The following is an 18,312-nucleotide window of genomic DNA, read 5'->3' as shown; positions in this document are numbered from 1 at the left end:
TCTGTACAATAGTCTATTTATTTATATCTATCAATCAATCAATCAATGTTTACTTATATAGCCCTAAATCACTAGTGTCTCAAAGGGCTGCACAAACCACCACGACATCCTCGGTAGGCCCACATAAGGGCAAGGAAAACTCACACCCAGTGGGACGTCGGTGACAATGATGACTATGAGAACATGATACTGTGATACTGATGATACTGATGACTATGAGAACATATGAGAACATGATACTGTGAAAGATCAATCCATAATGGATCCAACACAGTCGCGAGAGTCCAGTCCAAAGCGGATCCAACACAGCAGCGAGAGTCCCGTTCACAGCAGAGCCAGCAGGAAACCATCCCAAGCGGAGGCTGATCAGCAGCGCAGAGATGTCCCCAGCCGATACACAGGCGAGCAGTACATGGCCACCGGATCGGACCGGACTCCCTCCACAAAGGAGAGTGGGACATAGAAGAAAAAGAAAAGAAACGGCAGATCAACTAGTCTAAAAAGGGAGTCTATTTAAAGGCTAGAGTATACAAATGAGTTTTAAGGTGAGACTTAAATGCTTCTACTGAGGTAGCATCTCGAACTGTTACCGGGAGGGCATTCCAGAGTACTGGAGCCCGAAATGAAAAAGCTCTACAGCCCGCAGACTTTTTTTGGGCTTTGGGGATCACTAATAAGCCGGAGTCCTTTGAACGCAGATTTCTACACCTTAATGCTCTTTTATTCTGCACTAAAACGAGCTAATGCAACATTTTGTTCTTATCATTACTGTAAAGTTCAAATTTGAATGACAATAAAATGAAGTCTAAGTCTAAAGTACAGTATATGGATTGAAACTTGTAGTTCTACCAACTGAACGCCAGATGTCACTCTGCCACTTTGTTCTGACTTGCCCCTAGAAGAGTTTTGTCCTTCCGCGGCCGCTGTACTGGCGATAGCAACATGGCGGCTGACGGTGGCTGTCCTAAGGATTTTGTGGTGTATGGGACTCCCCTGGAGCCTCTGGAAGAAGGTAAACTATGTCTGCGGCAGGTTTTGTGACCTTTCTCAGTCATTTGTGTGGCAGGGAGTATTTAGAATGACGCCAAGTGTAAGAAAAACGTTGTCGTGTGGCGCTGTGACATGTTAGCTTAGCTGAGCGTGAGGCACACTCTCCAAGTGTATGTTAATGTGATGACACACTATGAGTGTTATCATCCTTATTTAGAAATACATATGACAAATAAATGAGATATATTTAGGAGTGTGTGAGCGGCAGATCTTGCATTCATGTTGTTTTAACATGTCTGTGTTTACACTGTAGTTTAATGCATAAGTAGGGACAATTGCTAGGAAATGGATGGATGGATGTTATGTGTTTGTCACAGTGATGTCAGCAGAGGTGGGTAGAGTAGCCAGAAATTGTACTCAAGTAAGAATACTGTTACTTTAGAGATTTATTACTCAAGTAAAAGTAAGGAGTCGTCACCCAAATATTTACTTGAGTAAAAGTAAAAAGTATGTTGTGAAAAAACTACTCAAGTACTGAGTAACTGATGAGTAACCCGATTACGGCAACAAATAATGCACAAAAACATAAAAATAGCAATGAGCAAATTCACAGCCAGGAATATCTCTTAAGCAACTAAAACAATAATATATATTAAATAATAGTACATTAAAATAAAATTAAAAAAATGGCACATTGAGCCACAACAACTTAACAGCACCATAGCCTCAGTAGGCATTCATTGATTTGATTGATTGATTAAAACTTGTATTAGTAGATTGCACAGTACAGTACATATTCCGTACAATTGACCACTAAATGGTAACACCCCAATAAGTTTTTCAACGTTTATCAATTACTTAATAAATGACCAAGTCGAGGTGATCTACCTCATATGCATACACACACATATCATACATACACACACAAATCATATATATATATATATATATATATATGTACATACATTTATATATACAGTATATCGTTTATATTTATTTATTTTGCCGTTTTTGTTCACATGTTGAAGGTGTTTTAATGAATATACATGCATGTTTAACTTATAGACTCCTATCTTTCATGAAGACAAGAATATAAGTTGGTGTATTACCTGATTCTGATGACTTGCATTGATTGGAATCAGACGTCCACGTTTTCAAATGGAGGAGAAAAAAGTTCCTCTTTTCTGTCTAATACCACATGAAAGTAGTTGGTTTTTGGCATCTTGTTTGTCCAGCTTCCATATTCGTTTTTAAACACTATACAAGAAATACATTGGCAGCAAACTCCGTAGTTTGCTAGCTTGTTTGCGCTGGCTTTCGGAGACTCTTATTTTTGTTAGCGCAGGCGCAATGGAGCGGCGCTTTTATTGTGAAGACAGGAACTGTGCGATCAGTCTTTAGGCTTTTGACGGGAAGTACGGTTGAAATAAAAAGTGTCTTTTTTCCTTTACACTTTTTATTGATTGATTGAAACTTTTATTATTAGATTGCACAGTACAGTACATATTCTGCACAATTGACCACTAAATGGTAACACCCCAATACGTTTTTCAACTCGTATAAATCGGGTCATGTGACCGCCTGGCTCTGTTTGATTGGTCCAACAATTTGAACCAAGTGACTGCATGTGATTGGTGAAACGCAGGCATGCGTGGATCCTACTTTGAAGCTCTGTCATAAACCAAAACAAACATTAGCAGATCGATAAAAAAAAGTAGCGAGTAGCGAGCCGAATGTTGATAAATGGAGCGGAGTAAAAGTAGCGTTTCTTCTCTATAAATATACTCAAGTAAATTATGTCGCATAAAAACTAGTCGTAGAAGTACAATTTATCCCAAAAGTTACTCAAGTAAATGTAACGGAGTAAATGTAGCACGTTACTACCCACCTCTGGATGTGAGTTTATGTTAACCCAAATTGTTTGTGTTATGCTGAGGTCGTTTTGTTTGTGTTACACTGGAGTAGTGTTGTCCTGATACCAATATTTTGGTACCGGTACTAAAATGTATTTCGTACTTTTCCAAATAAAGGGGACCCCAAAAAAATGTAATTATTGGCTTCATTTTAGCAAAAAATCTCACGGTACATTAAACATCCATCCATCCATCCATTTTCTACCGCTTATTCCCTTTTGGGGTCGCGGGGGGCGCTGGCGGCTGTCTCAGCTACAATCGGGCGGAAGGCGGGGTACACCCTGGACAAGTCGCCACCTCATCACAGGGCCAACACAGATAGACAGACAACATTCACACACTAGGGCCAATTTAGTGTTGCCAATCAACCTATCCCCAGGTGCATGTCTTTGGAAGTGGGAGGAAGCCGGAGTACCCGGAGGGAACCCACGCATTCACGGGGAGAACATGCAAACTCCACACAGAAAGATCCCGAGCCTGGATTTGAACCCAGGACTGCAGGACCTTCGTATTGTGAGGCAGGCGCACTAACCCCTCTGCCACCGTGAAGCCCTACATTCAACATATGTTTCTTATTTCAAGTTTGTCCTTAAATAAAATAGTGAACAAACAACACAATTTGTCTTTAGCTTTAAGTAAACAAACAAAGGCTCCTAATTTAGCTGCAGAGGTACATATTGTGTCATTTTCCTTTCTATTATTTTGTAACAATAATTCAGGACAAGTGTTAGAAAATTAATTATTTTACTGTTAATATCTGCTCACTTTCTCTTTTAACATGTTCTATCTACATTTCTGTTCAAATGTAATAATAACTTATTCTTCTGTTTTTTGATACTCTCCATTATTTTTGGATGATACCACAAATTTGGGTATCAAGCCAAATACAAACCCCGTTTCCATATGAGTTGGGAAATTGTGTTAGATTTAAATATAAACAGAATACAATGATTTGCAAATCATTTTCAACCCATATTCAGTTGAATATGCTACAAAGGCAACAGATTTGATGCTCAAACTGATAAACAATTTTTTTTTGGTGCAAATAATCATTAACTTTAGAATTTGATGCCAGCAACACGTGACAAAGAAGTTGGGAAAGGTGGCAATAAATACTGATAAAGTTGAGGAATGCTTATCAAACACATATTTGGAACATCCCACAAGTGTGCAAGCTAATTGAGAACAGGTGGGTGCCATGATTGGGAATAAAAACAGCTTCCATGAAATGCTAAGTAATTCCCAAACAAGGATGGGGCGAGGGTCACCAATTTGTAAGCAAATTGTCGAACAGTTTTAGAACAAGATTTTCTCAACAAGCTATTGCAAAGAATTTAGGGATTTTATCATCTACGGTCCGTAAAATCATCAAAAAGTTTAGAAAATCTGGAGAAATTACTGCACGTAAGCGATGATATTACGGATCTTTGATCTTTCAGGCGGTAATGCATCAAAAACTGACATCAGTGTGTAAAGGATATCACCACATGGGCTCAGGAACACTTCATAAAACTACTGTCAGTAACTACAGTCGGTCGCTATATCTGTAAGTGCAAGTTAAAACTCTACTATGCAAAGCAAAGCCCATTTATCAACAACACCCAGGAAACGCCGCAGGCTTCGCTGGGCCAGAGCTCATCTTGATGGATTGTTGCAAAGTGGAAAAGTGTTCTGTGGTCTGACAAGTCTACATTTAAAATTATATTTGGAAACTGTGGACGTGGTGTCCTCCGGAACAAAGAGGAAAATAACCATCCGGATTGTTATAGGTGCAAAGTTCAAAAGCCAGCATCTGTGATGGTATGGGGGTGTATTAGTGCCCAAGGCATGGGTAACTTACACATCTGTGAAGGCACCATTAATGCTGAATGGTCCATACAGGTTTTGGAGCAACATATGTTGTCATCCAAGCAACGTTATCATGGACGCCCCTGCTTATTTCAGCAAGACGATGCCAAGCCACGTAAATCATTGTGTTCCATTTATATTTACATCTAACACAATTTCCCAACTCATATGGAAACGGGGTTTGTAGTTACAATATCGTACATTGGTCATATTTAAAGTCCTCATGTGGCCAGGGACATATTTCCTGAGTTTATAAACCCCCAACAAAATAAAGTTTTGTGATGCTAAAAAATATCGATGTATTAGTAATATCGACTAGATAAGCTCCTGTATTTGGTATCAATACAGTGGATGTTAGGTGTAGATCCACCAATGGCGTTTGTTTTTTGTAGAGTTGGTGCTGGAGACAATTCTGGGAATTTGTTCTGTAGTGTTTATGTTGTGTTGAGGTGTAAATATTCTCCCAAAATGTGTTTGTCATTGTTTTTTAGTGCGGTTTCACTACATGGCACATGTTTATGACAGTGTTGGCGTTGTTCATACAGCCACCCTTAGTTGGACATGTACGGATGTTGACTAAGTATGCCCTTCATCCACTTGTGTGTAAAGTGTTCAAAGTAAAAATAGTGGATACATAGTAATCGGACGTAGTGAAATCCTGTCTCGACTTTGCTGACTGTAGATCATTTTTAACTTATCCGATATTAAGACTCTGGTGTCCTGCAGTGTTTAGAGAATACACACCGCAGACTTTTTAAAACGCCGCTGTACGGAGTTGTACACAGACCATCAATCAATCAATCAATGTTTATTTATATAGCCCAAAATCACAAATGTCTCAAAGGACTGCACAAATCATTACGACTACAACATCCTCGGAAGAACCCACAAAAGGGCAAGGAAAACTCACACCCAGTGGGCAGGGAGAATTCACATCCAGTGGGACGCCAGTGACAATGCTGACTATGAGAAACCTTGGAGAGGACCTCAGATGTGGGAAACCCCCCCCCCTCTAGGGGACCGAAAGCAATGGATGTCGAGCTGGTCTAACATGATACTGTGAAAGTTCAATCCATAGTGGCTCCAAGACAGCAGCGAGAGTCCCGTCCACAGGAAACCATCTCAAGCGGATCAGCAGCGTAGAGATGTCCCCAACCGATACAGGCGAGCGGTCCATCCTGGGTCCCGACGAGCGGTCCATCCTGGGTCTCGACTCTGGACAGTCAGTACTTCATCCATGGTCATCGGACCGGACCCCCTCCACAAGGGAGGGGGGGACATAGGAGAAAGAAAAGAAGCGGCAGATCAACTGGTCTAAAAAGGAGGTCTATTTAAAGGCTAGAGTATACAGATGAGTTTTAAGATGAGACTTAAATGCTTCTACTGAGGTAGCATCTCGAACTGTTACCGGGAGGGCATTCCAGAGTACTGGAGCCCGAACGGAAAACGTAGGGAAACGTACAGAGCGCCAATAAACCTTAAAGGCACTGCCTTTGCGTGCCGGCCCAATCAAATAATATCTACGGCTTTTCACACACACATGTGGATGCCACGCATACTTGATCAACAGCCATACAGGTCACACTGAGGGTGGCCGTATAAACAACTTTAACACTGTTACAAACATGCGCCACACAGTGAACCCACACCAAACAAGAATGACAAACACATTTCGGGAGAACATCTGCAGCGTAACACAACATAAACACAACAGAACAAATACCGAGAACCCCTTGCAGCACTAACTCTTCTGGGACGCTACAATGTACACCCCCCGCTATCCCCTAATACCCGCCCAACACCGCCCACCTCAACCTCCTCATGCACTCTCAGGGAGAGCATGTCCCAAATTCCAAGCTGCTGTTTTGAGGCATGTTAAAAAAAAATGATGCACTATGTGACTTCAATAATAAATATGGCATTTTTTTACATAGTTTGAGTTGATGAATTTTGGAAAACCTTTTTAAATTGTTTAATGCACCCAGCGGTGCATCACAACAAAATTAGGCATAATAATGTGTTAATTGTACGACTGTTTATATCGGTATCGGTTGATATCGGAATCGGTAATTAAGAGTTGGACAATATCGGGATATCGGCGAAATAGCCATTACTGGACATCTCTAATCCAAAGTATTAATATTTGGTTTGAAGAACGGATATTAGCGCATCAAGGTCTGATATCGGCGGTATCGATGTTTCAGTATTGAACTGCACATCACTATTACTGACACGCGCGTTTGTGTTCCAGACGAGGGTCCAAAGAAGCCAATCCCCCTCCACGAGCAGACGGTCAAGGATGAAAAGGGGCGGTACCAGAGGTTCCATGGCGCCTTCACCGGAGGCTTCTCTGCTGGTTATTACAACACCGTGGGCTCTAAAGAAGGTCAGCTCACTTCCTGCGGAAGAAACCTTCTGAGGACTTAATGAGGCCGATTGTCATGGAGCGTGACGTTCAATAGTCACATGTGTGCTTCTCATGCCGTTCTGACTTTAGGGTGGACGCCGTCGACTTTTGTGTCGTCACGGCAACAGAAGGCGGACAAGCATCATGCCACACCAGAAGACTTCATGGATGAGGAGGTACGATCCTCGCCGCCTTTTTCACTGTGACGTCGCTGACTGGCGTGTCGTTGTTGCCCTCAGGACATGGGCGAGCACGGCATCGCTCCCGCCCAAATCACCACCACACAGCCGTTCGCGTCCGGCCAGAACGCCGGGGACAAGGCGAGGGCGGTGAACGCGCAGACGGCGGTCATCCCCGGGGACACCTTGCTGGAGGAGCTGATCGCCCCAGCCAGGTAGCTGCCGCAGACCGACTGAGAAAGAATCCGGTGGAATTGATGGTGTTCTTGTGCGGCAGGTCGTCGGTGGGCGTGGAGCTCCTGACGAAGATGGGCTGGAAACCGGGACAGGGGGTGGGGCCTCGTGTGAAGAGGAGGGCTCGCCGCCAACGCACAGGTAAGGTTTGGATGAGCTGCCACGCCACCATGATGGATGTTTGAGCAAAAAGTGATGTTTCCCACGCCAGCAGACAGCGCCGTCAGAGTGTACGGCTGTGCTCCGCCTCCCAACGGCTCGGAGGGTTCAGAGGTAAGTGACATATCTATTTATTTATTTGATTGTATGTTGAACATTATAGGGAGTTATTTCTGTTTTTGTAATATTGCTCTATTTTCTCATAAAATAAAAATAAAAATTATGTAAAATTATTACTTTTCAATGCAAAACGGTGACATTTGTCATATAAAATTCTGACTTTTATCACAATATTTCAATTTTTTCTGTTGTTCTTGTAAAATATGACATGTTTGGAGTAAAATGATGACTTTGTCATCATTTTGCCAAGTAAAATTTACAATTACTATTATAATATTGCCAACATTATTAAGTGTTCTTATAAAATTGTGACTTTTATTGAGTACAATTCCAATTTTTACTATAATATTGCACAAATTTTCAGTTTTTCTTGTAAAATTTTGACTTGCGTTGAGTTAAATTACGACTTTTATCATAGTACCGCCAAAATTCTACGTTTTTCTTGTGGAATTGTGACCTTTATCTTGTAAATTCCAACTCATTTTTCACAACAATCCTTTTTGTATTTTTTATAGTATGTATATATATTTATGGTGTACATACAAATCTTTATATATCCAGAAAGGGTGGTCCTAAAGAGGTAGGCATTTTTTGGAGGTCTGAAGAAGGTAACAAATACAAGAATCATTGGTTTTGTTTTGTGTTTTATATTTTTAATACCTTTGTTTATAATATTTAACATTTACTTACAATCATAAAAATAATAATAATCAAATCAAGTACAGAAACAGTACAAAACAACGTCAGGGAGTTGTTTCTGTAATATTGCACTTGTTCTGATTAGTAGTATTTATTTGATTGTATGTACATTTTGATTATTATAAATAAATGTTTTGAAAAAGTAAACAATAAAATAAAAAGAAGATGATTCTTGTATTTGTTACCTTCTTCAGACCTCCAAAAAATGCCTATCTCTTTAGGACCACCCGTTCTGGATATATAAAGATTTGTATGTACACCATAAATAATATATACATACTATACAAATATAAAAAAGCTTGATGTGAAAAATGAGTTGGAATTTCACAAGAAAAAGGTCACAATTTCACAAGAAAAAACTCTGAATTTTGGAGGTACTCTAATAAAAGTCGTAATTTTACTCAACGCAAGTCAAAATCTTACAAGAAAAACTGAATGTTTGTGCAATATAGTAAAAATCGGAATTTTACCTAATAAAAGTCACAATTTTATAAGAACACTTAATAATGTGGGCAATATTATTGTAGTAATTGGAAATTTTACTTGGCAATTGTCATCATTTTACTCCAAAAATGTCATATTTTACAAGAACAACAGAAAAATTGGAAATATTGTGATACAAGTCAGAATTTTATATGACGACTGTCACCATTTTGCATTAAAAAGTAATAATTTTACATAAAACACTTTTATTTTATGAGAAAATAATGCAATGTTACAGAAACAGAAATAACTCCCTGGCGCTGTTTTGTACTGTTTCTGTACTTGTTTTGATTACTATTATTTATTTGATTGTATGTAAATGTTGAATATTATAAATAAAGGTATTAAAAATATAACATTAAAAAAAAAATAGTATTCTTGTATTTGTCACCTTCTTAAGACCTCCAAAAAATGCCTACGTCTTTAGGACCACCCTTTCTGGATATATAAAGATTAGTATTTATAACATTAGTAACATATACATACTATGCAAATATAAAAAAGCTTGTCGTGAAAAATGAGTTGGAATTTCACAAGAAAAAGGTCACAATTTCACAAGAATAACGTAGAATTTTGGCGGTACTACAATAAAAGTCATAATTTTACTCAACACAGGTCAAAAACTGAACATTTGTGCAATATTGTAGTAAAAATTGGAATTTTACTTAATAAAAGTCAAAATTTGATAAAGATACTTAATAATGTTGGCAAAATTATGATAGTAATTGGAAATTTTACTTAGCAATTGTCATCATTTTACTCCAAAAATGTCATATTTTACAAGAACAACAGAAAAATAGGCAATATTGTGATACAAGTCAGAATTTTATATGACAACTGTCACCATTTTGCAATCAAAAGTAATAATTTTACATAAAACATTTTTATTTTATGAGAAAATAGTGCAATGTTACAGAAACAGAAAGAACTCCCTGGCGCTGTTTTGTACTGTTTCTGTACTTGTTTTGATTATTATTATTCTTTGATTGTATGTAAATGTTGAATATTATAAATAAAGGTATTAGAAATATAACATAAAAAAAAAAAATTGGATTCTTGTATTTGTCACCTTCTTAAGACCTCCAAAAAATGCCTACGTCTTTAGGACCACACTTTCTAGATATATAAAGATTAGTATTTATAACATTAGTAATGTATACATACTATGCAAATATAAAAAAGCTTGTTGTGAAAAATGAGTTGGAATTTCACAAGAAAAAGGTCACAATTTCACAAGAAAAACGTAGAATTTTGGCGGTACTATAAGAAAAGTTGTAATTTTACTCAACACAAGTCAAAAACTGAACATTTGTGCAATATTGTAGTAAAACTTGGAATTTTACTGAATAAAAGTCACAATTTTATAAGCATACTTAATAATGTTGGCAATATTATAATAGTAATTGGAAATTTAACTTGGCAATTGTCATCATTTTACTCCAAAAATTTCATATTTTACAAGAACAACAGCAAAATTGGCAATATTGTGATACAAGTCAGAACTTTATATGACAACTGTCACCATTTTGCATTAAATGATAAATGGGTTGTACTTGTATAGCGCTTTTCTACCTTCAAGGTACTCAAAGCGCTTTGACACTACTTCCACATTTACACACACACATTCACACACTGATGGAGGGAGCTGCCATGCAAGGCGCCAACCAGCACCCACCAGGAGCTAGGGTGAAGTGTCTTGCTCAGGACACAACGGACATGACGAGGTTGGTTCTAGGTGAGATTTGAACCAGGACCCCCGGGTTGCGCACGGCCACTCTCCCACTGTGCCACGCCGTCCATTAAAAAGCAATAATTTGACATAAAAAATTAAATTTTATGCAAAAACAGTGTAATATTACAGAAACAAAAAGAACCCACTGGCGCTGTTTTGATTATTATTATTTATTTGATTCTATGAATAATGTTGAATATTATTAATAAAGGTTTTGGGGGGGGAAAAAAGATGATTCTTTTGTTACCTTCTTGAGACCTCCAAAAAATGCCTACCTCTTTAGGACCACCCTTTCTATACATATGAAGATGTGTATTTACAACATTTACAATGGGAGCTTAGGGTCGACCAGTCTCGTTCTGATTGGCACCGTGTCCCACAGGAGGAAGAAGACGATGAAGAGTTTGCTCCCGAGAACGTGACCTTCGCCCCCAAAGACGTGAGCGCGGTGGACTTCAGTCCCAGGACCGGGCCTCAGGGTCTGGGCTACAGCGGTCTGGACCCGGGCCTGGCTCTGCAGGGCCGGGGGGCCGTCGAGCACATCGACTTGTTCCAGCCGACCTCCGACGCCAGGAGTCGACTCTTCGGAGAAGCTCCGAAGAGCTCGCGGCGACGCGGCGTGGCCGGTCAGGTGAGAGGTGTGGTCCCCGCTCTTCAGGGGAAGACCTTTTAGCTGACTGGTGCCTGTGACCTTTGACCCGTAGGCCTTTGGCGTGGGGGCGCTGGAGGATGACGACGAAGATGTGTATCACAAAGACTCCATGTCCAAATATGACGTAGTGCTGGATGGGGAGGAGCCTGGAGACGGCCTCTACGGATGGACGGCACCTGAGCGCAAGGCCAGAAAGCCAAGTGAGAAACCTTAAACGACGTTAAAGGACTTCTCTCTGCAACCAACGAAGAAGAAGAATTGCAACGCAACTTTACATAACTTGTGTTTTCAGACCTCAAGGAGGCAGCCTACATCGGCAAAATCGTGGAAGGTTTTACTTTGGCACAGAATACTGAAGGACACAAAACTGTGAGTGGCATATTTTGACATCTTATCCAGGGTGGCGCAGGGGTCATTTTGGTAGTTCTCGCCTTCAAAACCAGTATATCATATACAGTAGATTTTTTTCGAAAGAACCACAGAATGTAATTTTGGTAGAAATTTGCTGTGAATGCTAAAGAGCCAAGGCTGAACTGAAATGCTAACAGTTAGCAAGCTGGGCAGATATAATACATGCGCAAGATTAGGCTGACCATATTGTGAAATCCCAAAAAAGAGGACACATATATGCGTGCCAAGGCCGTGACTAGGTGAAAATTTACTAATGATTCTTGAACTTGCTTTATAAATAATATATTTATTTAAATAAAGCATATTTTCTCCTCTGTTGACAGCAGTGTTGGCACTAGACATTTTCAAAATGGGGTCCCTGGGACCCCATCAAGTCATAAAAATGGGATCCCACAATAAATTTTTGGGGTCCCACTTTTTGGTAAACGTTTTGAAAACAAATGATGAATGTGTGCATTGTCCTGTTATATCTCACATTCTATATTGTGTTTTGGAAAAAGGTTGTCATAAACGTTATTTAATTCATTAAATACAATTTGACAAATTTGGATGCATATGTAAATGTATTCAGTTATAAACATTCATTCATTTTCTTCTTTCCTTCATGGAGCTAAACTTTACCATTGCTGGTTGTTTTTTCTATGTTTTTATTTAATAAGTTGTAGGTGTATTTATTTCAGAATAAAAGTGTAAAAAGTGTTTTGCTTCGGTCATGAAATGATGACAATGGTGTGCCAGGGCATACATACATTTTGTATTTAACGCTTAAATCTCTGGAGTCTACATCAACTTCAGATCTATTCCTCATTTAAAAAGTTTTAGTTTTTCTTATGTTGTTTTTTTGTTTGTTTGTTTTGCACCCTTTTTTGTCAAACAAAACTGGGTTGGGGGGGCGGGGTTGAGGTGGGGTGGTAGGCAGTAGTGGGGGTGTATATTGTAGCGTCCCGGAAGAGTTAGTGTTGCAAGGGGTTCTGGGTATTTAGTTTTTTGTGTTACGGTGCGGATGTTCTCCCGAAATGTATTTGTCATTCTTGTTTGGTGTGAGTTCACAGTGTGGCGCATATTTGTAACAGTGTTAAAGTTGTTTACACGGCCACCCTCAGTGTGACCTGTATGGCTGTTGACCAAGTATGTCTTGCATTCACTTGCGTGTTTGTAGAGCCGTAGATATTATGTGAATGGGCCGGCACGCAAAGGCAGTGCCTTAAAGGCCCGCCCCAAATATTGTTGTCTGGGTGGAAATCGGGAGAATGGATGCCTCGGTATATTTTCGGGAGGGGCACTGAAATTCGGGAGTCTCCCGGGGATATCGGGAGGATTGATTGATTGATTGATTGATTGAAACTTTTACTAGTAGATTGCACAGTACAGTACATATTCCATACAGTTGACCACTAAATGGTAACACCCCAATAAGTTTTTCAACTTGTCCACGTTAATCAATTCATGGTATTGTTGAATTGGTATAATTCAGGGTTGGCAAGTATGTCACTCAATCTACTCCCTGGCTCTCTCTGTCTCTGTCCCTCCCTTAAGAATACTGCTGGGTGCTCACACCTTCACAATTTATTTTGTTTTTAACCCCTTCTTAACCCTGGATGTACATTGAAAATACACGCAACCCTGAGTCAAAATGCCGGACATTTGAGGCATTTAAGAAACCCTGCCCGGAGAGCCCAGACAGTTAAGCTAAAGAGGACATGTCTGGGGAAAAGAGGACGTATGGTCAATCTAGCAAAATGAACTTAAAAAAAAATCTAGCATGATAACAATACTTTCTTAACATGCTAACAATACCTAGCTTACAGTTAGCATTAATGAAATTTTACAATATATAACACTAATGTTCATACCTGTTAAATTGGCTAAAAAGCTAGTTTGCGAATGTTAGCATGTAAAATGCTATCTGGAAAGTGTTAAGTACCCAAATATATTACTCTGAAGTGTGTACCTGCAGAACAGTTTTAAGACCTGGTTTTAAGAACCCTTTAAACAATCTAATTATAATTGACAACCTGGTCTGGTGAAGATAAGGTCCTTTCTTGAATAAAAAAGAAAGTAAAACAGTATAAAAACAGTTACATAGAAACTACTAATTAATAAAAATGAGTAAAATTAACTGTCAAAGGTTAGTACTATTAGTTTACAATCATGTGTGCTTCACGGACTGTACTGTATGTATCCCTTGCAGATTGTGTTGATATATATTGTAGGAACCAGAATATTAATAACAGAAAGAAACAACCCTTTTGTGTGAATGAGTGTAAATGGGGGAGGGAGGTTTTTTGGGTTGGTGCACTAATTGTAAGTGTATCTTAGGTTTTTTTATGTTGATTTAATAAAAAAACAAAAAACCATTGACATGCATCAAGTACCAAAATATGACTTTGGTGAATACCTACAAAGTTAGCTTAAAAAAAGGCAAGCATGCAAACAGGTATTATTTATCAAGTAACAAAATATTTGATGCTGTGGTGCAGTGGTTCTCAACATTTTTTCAGTGATTTACCCCCTGTGAAATTTTTTGGGGATTCAAGTACCCCCTAATCCGAGCAAAGGATTTCTGGTTGAAAAAAAGAGATAAAGAAGTAAAATACAGCACTATGTCATCAGTTTCTGATTTATTAAATTGTATAATAGTGCAAAATATTGCTCATTTGTAGTGGTCTTTCTTGAACTATTTGGCAAAAAAGATATAAAAATAACTAAAAACTTGTTGAAAAATAAACAAGTGATACAATTATAAGTAAAGATTTCTACACATAGAGGTAATCATCAACTTAAAGTGCCCTCTTTGGGGATTGTAATAGAGATTCATCTAGTTTCATGAACTTAATTCTAAACATTTCTTCACAAAAAAAGAAATCATCAATCATCAATATTTATGGAACATGTCCACAAAAAATCTAGCTGTCAACACTGAATATTGCATTGTTGCATTTATTTTCACAGTTTATGAACTTACATTCATATTTTGTTGAAGTATTATTCAATAAATATATTTATAAAGGATTTTTGGATTGTTGCTATTTTTAGAATATTTAAAAAGAAACTCACGTACCCCTTGGCATACCTTCAAGTACCCCCAGGGGTATGCGTACCCCCACTTGAGAACCACTGCTCTAAACATTCACTTACTAACCTTTCTTCCTCTGCCTGCAGATCTTTCGTCCTCCAGTGCTGCCCGCCAACTATCGGCCCGTTCATCATTTTCGACCCCCAGTGGAGATCTCACACGTGACCGGGGTCAGTGCGGCACTGGCCGAAGCTCTGAAGTCATCCAGGGGTCACATGGTGAAGGAGGAGCCTCCACAGGGAGGACGTCATCAGTTGGTGTCCGGCCAGAGAATGGCGATGCTGGGAGAAGACTCCTTAAAAGGTGGGAAAAGAACACTATGCCGCCCCTAGTAGAGACTGGTGTCATTACAGCTAGGCGTTTCGGAAATATTTAATAATATGACATCATTGTTTGGCCGAATTGAGTACCGTATTTTCCGGACCATAGGGCGCACCGGGTTATGAGGCACACTGCCAATGAATGGTCTATTTTCGATCTTTTTTCATATAAAATTAAAGTAGTCATATTATTATTTTTTTGTAAATTGAAAACACTTCCTTGTGGTCTACATAACATGTAGACCAAATCTTCAAGCCACTTTCTGATGCGCCGTTTTGTGGGCTGTCTTATTTACGTGGCTCACCTTCGGCAGCGTTTTCTTCCCGTCATCTTTGTTGTAGCGGTGTAGCGTGCAAGGACGGGAGTGGAAGAAGTGTCAAAAGATGGAGCTAACTGTTTTAATGACATTCAGACTTTACTTCAATCAATAACGGAGCAGCATCTCTTCATCCGGAAACAACAACAACGCCAGAAATGTGTACCGTGAATAACCATCCGACCGGAACTCTAATAAGTAAAGTTCCTTGGGTGAACAATGTAGACTCACTACACCGGTATGTTTTTAGCGCTTTCATGGCGAGTTTACTGACAGATATAAGTAAGAACGTTACAGTACTTTATATTAGAAATGACAACAGCAGAGGATGAATGTCCCATAACAAGAAGATAGAGAAAACGAAGAAGCTTATCGACTACGGAGTCAACATGGACTACAAAGGCAGACGCACACAATTTTTTAGGACTAATGCAGGTCCCAAATAAAGATCAGCAAGTACCAGAAGATAAGAAAAGTTGGTTTTGCGTAATATTTCGAAACAAAGCGCCAGGTAATATGTCTTACCTTATACACACATCATAAAAATACTCATATGTTGAAGCACAGTACAATCCATCAAGCGGTGTGGCTTCATAGCTTACCAAAGTCGTCCTAAAATATTTTGATAGATTTTTGAGCGCTGTGTGTAATGTTCTATATTTTCAATGGAATATATAAAATGTCGGTGTTGATTACTTGAGTCATATTGCAGTCTACATGTATCTCTTGTGTGATTGCCATCATAGTGCAGTCTACACATATCTCTTATGTTTGACTGCCATCTAATGGTTACATTTGTCATTACACCATGTACCAAATAAAATAACCTCCAGATCGGTAAGCAAATCCAGAATTATTCCATATATTAGACGCACTGGGTTATAAGGCGCACTGTCGAGTTTTGAGGGGAAAAAATGACTTTAAAGGCCTACTGAAATGAGATTTTCTTATTTAAACGGGGATAGCAGGTCCATTCTATTTGTCATACTTGATCATTTCGCGATATTGCCGTATTTTTGCTGAAGTGATTTAGTAGAGAACATCGATGATAAAGTTTGCCACTTTTGGTCGCTAAAAAAAAAGCCTTGCCTGTACCGGACGTAGCAGACGATTTTCGCGTGACGTCACGGGTTGTAGGGCTCCTCACATCCTCACATTGTTTATAATCATAGCCTCCAGCAGCAAGAGCTATTTGGACCGAGAAAGCGACAATTTCCCCATTAATTTGAGCGAGGATGAAAGATTTGTGGATGAGGAAAGTTAGAGTAAGCCACTAAAAACAAAAAAAGAAAAAGCGACTGCTCCGGGCGGCGGCAGTGGTAGCGTTTCAGATGTAATTAGACACATTTACTAGGATAATTCTGGAAAATCCCTTATCTGCTTATTGTTTTAATAGTGTTTTAGTGAGATTGTAAAGTCATACCTGAAAGTCGGATGGCTGCGGTGAATGCCAGTGTCTCAGAGAGAAGCCAATAGAGGAGCCAAGATCACAGCTGCCTTTTTGACAGCTGCAGGAGGAGGTCCCATAATCCACTGAAGTCTCCGGTAAGAGCTGACTTAATATCACAATTTTCCCATCCAAAAACTTGCTGGTTGACGTAGAGAAACATGTTTGCTTGACCGCTCTGTGTTAAAGCTTCACAACAAACAAACACCGGCTGTATCTCGGTGCTAAAGGCAGCTGCAATCCACCGCTTTCCACCAACAGCATTCTTATTTGACGTCTCCATTATTAATGGAACAAATTGCAAAAGATTCAGTAACACAGATGTCCAAATTACTGTGTAATTATGCGGTGAAAAGAGACGACTTTTAGCCTTAAGTGGTGCTGGGCTAATGTGTCCGCTACAACCCGAGACGTCACAAACACAAGAAATTCCGCGAGAAATTTAAAATTGTAATTTAGTAAACTAAACCGGCCGTATTGGCATGTGTTGCAATGTTAATATTTCATCATTGATATATAAACTATCAGACTGCATGGTCGGTAGTAGTGGGTTTCAGTAGGCCTTTAAGTGCGCCTTATAGTCTGGAAAATACGGTAATTGGTTCTGAAGTGATGACCCTTCTCTTCATGTTCAGGTCCCACTTCAGTCATGGATCTGCTAAGGCCTGAAGACAGAGAGCGACTGCTCCGCCTCCGCGCCGGTTCTGGCGCCGTTCCGACAACCGCCCCTGCCCCGACGATTGCCACTGCTCCGACGACCGCCTCTGCCCCGACAATGGCGCCCCCCCATAATACCATGCGCCCTGTCGCCCCGATGCCCCTAAGTGGGTTTGGCAGCGCCGCGTCCTCCAGTTTGAAGCAGCAGCAGGAAGCCATGGCGGCGTGGAAAGGACACACCACCTTGCACGCGTTCAAGCCCTTTGAGGAGAACGCCAGCAAGCAAGCTCGCTACAGCTTGTACCTGAGCCGCCTCCAGGAGGGAGAAAAAGGTTCCACTCCCATCATGCATTTCACCTTCAAGCTCCTCCCCGCTCCCACCCGACTGTCCATCTGTGTTTGAGCACGAGTGTTTTCCTTTCTGCGCTCATCACTTCTAAACTTTAAAAAGTGTGATGTTGGTTTTGTTCAGACGCCCTCGGCCAAAGTTTGGATCCGGCCATGACGGAGTGGGAGCGCAGCCGGGAAGGGGAGGAGTTTGTCCGAGCTTCCATCTTGTACCGACCCATCTCTTCTGTGCTGTCGAGTCGCTTCACTCGAGCCAAAACCCAGGACGACGACGAGAACGTGGAGGTAGACCGAGACCAGGAGGTAGGTCCAGACCGATA

The 18,312-nt window shown here is 39.9% G+C and overlaps 1 protein-coding gene across 4 annotated transcripts in view; it reads left to right on the top strand.

Annotated features, from left to right (window-relative positions):
- The first annotated feature begins 872 nt into the window (after positions 1-872).
- gpatch1 (G patch domain containing 1) overlaps positions 873-18,312 on the top strand; it is a 29,510-nt gene continuing 12,070 nt past the window's right edge. For 2 of the 4 annotated variants that reach the window (XM_061875805.1, XM_061875789.1), the window contains exons 1-12: positions 873-1,012; positions 7,003-7,137; positions 7,249-7,334; positions 7,398-7,552; positions 7,615-7,712; positions 7,786-7,844; positions 11,147-11,395; positions 11,469-11,616; positions 11,709-11,785; positions 14,990-15,206; positions 17,623-17,976; positions 18,117-18,295. In XM_061875805.1, the coding sequence (XP_061731789.1) occupies positions 943-1,012; positions 7,003-7,137; positions 7,249-7,334; positions 7,398-7,552; positions 7,615-7,712; positions 7,786-7,844; positions 11,147-11,395; positions 11,469-11,616; positions 11,709-11,785; positions 14,990-15,206; positions 17,623-17,976; positions 18,117-18,295 (1,827 nt within the window). In that variant the 5' untranslated portion in view covers positions 873-942. Of the gene's footprint in view, positions 1,013-7,002; positions 7,138-7,248; positions 7,335-7,397; positions 7,553-7,614; positions 7,713-7,782; positions 7,845-11,146; positions 11,396-11,468; positions 11,617-11,708; positions 11,786-14,989; positions 15,207-17,622; positions 17,977-18,116; positions 18,296-18,312 lie in introns of all 4 variants that reach the window. The other 2 variants (XM_061875798.1, XM_061875784.1) reach the window with 1 other exon arrangement.

Source organism: Nerophis ophidion, linkage group LG02, assembly GCF_033978795.1.
Source record: "Nerophis ophidion isolate RoL-2023_Sa linkage group LG02, RoL_Noph_v1.0, whole genome shotgun sequence".
Classification (NCBI taxonomy): Eukaryota; Metazoa; Chordata; class Actinopteri; order Syngnathiformes; family Syngnathidae; genus Nerophis; species Nerophis ophidion.
The sequence above is the reverse complement of the archived record's forward strand: the minus strand, read 5'-3'. Positions and strand labels throughout refer to the sequence as shown.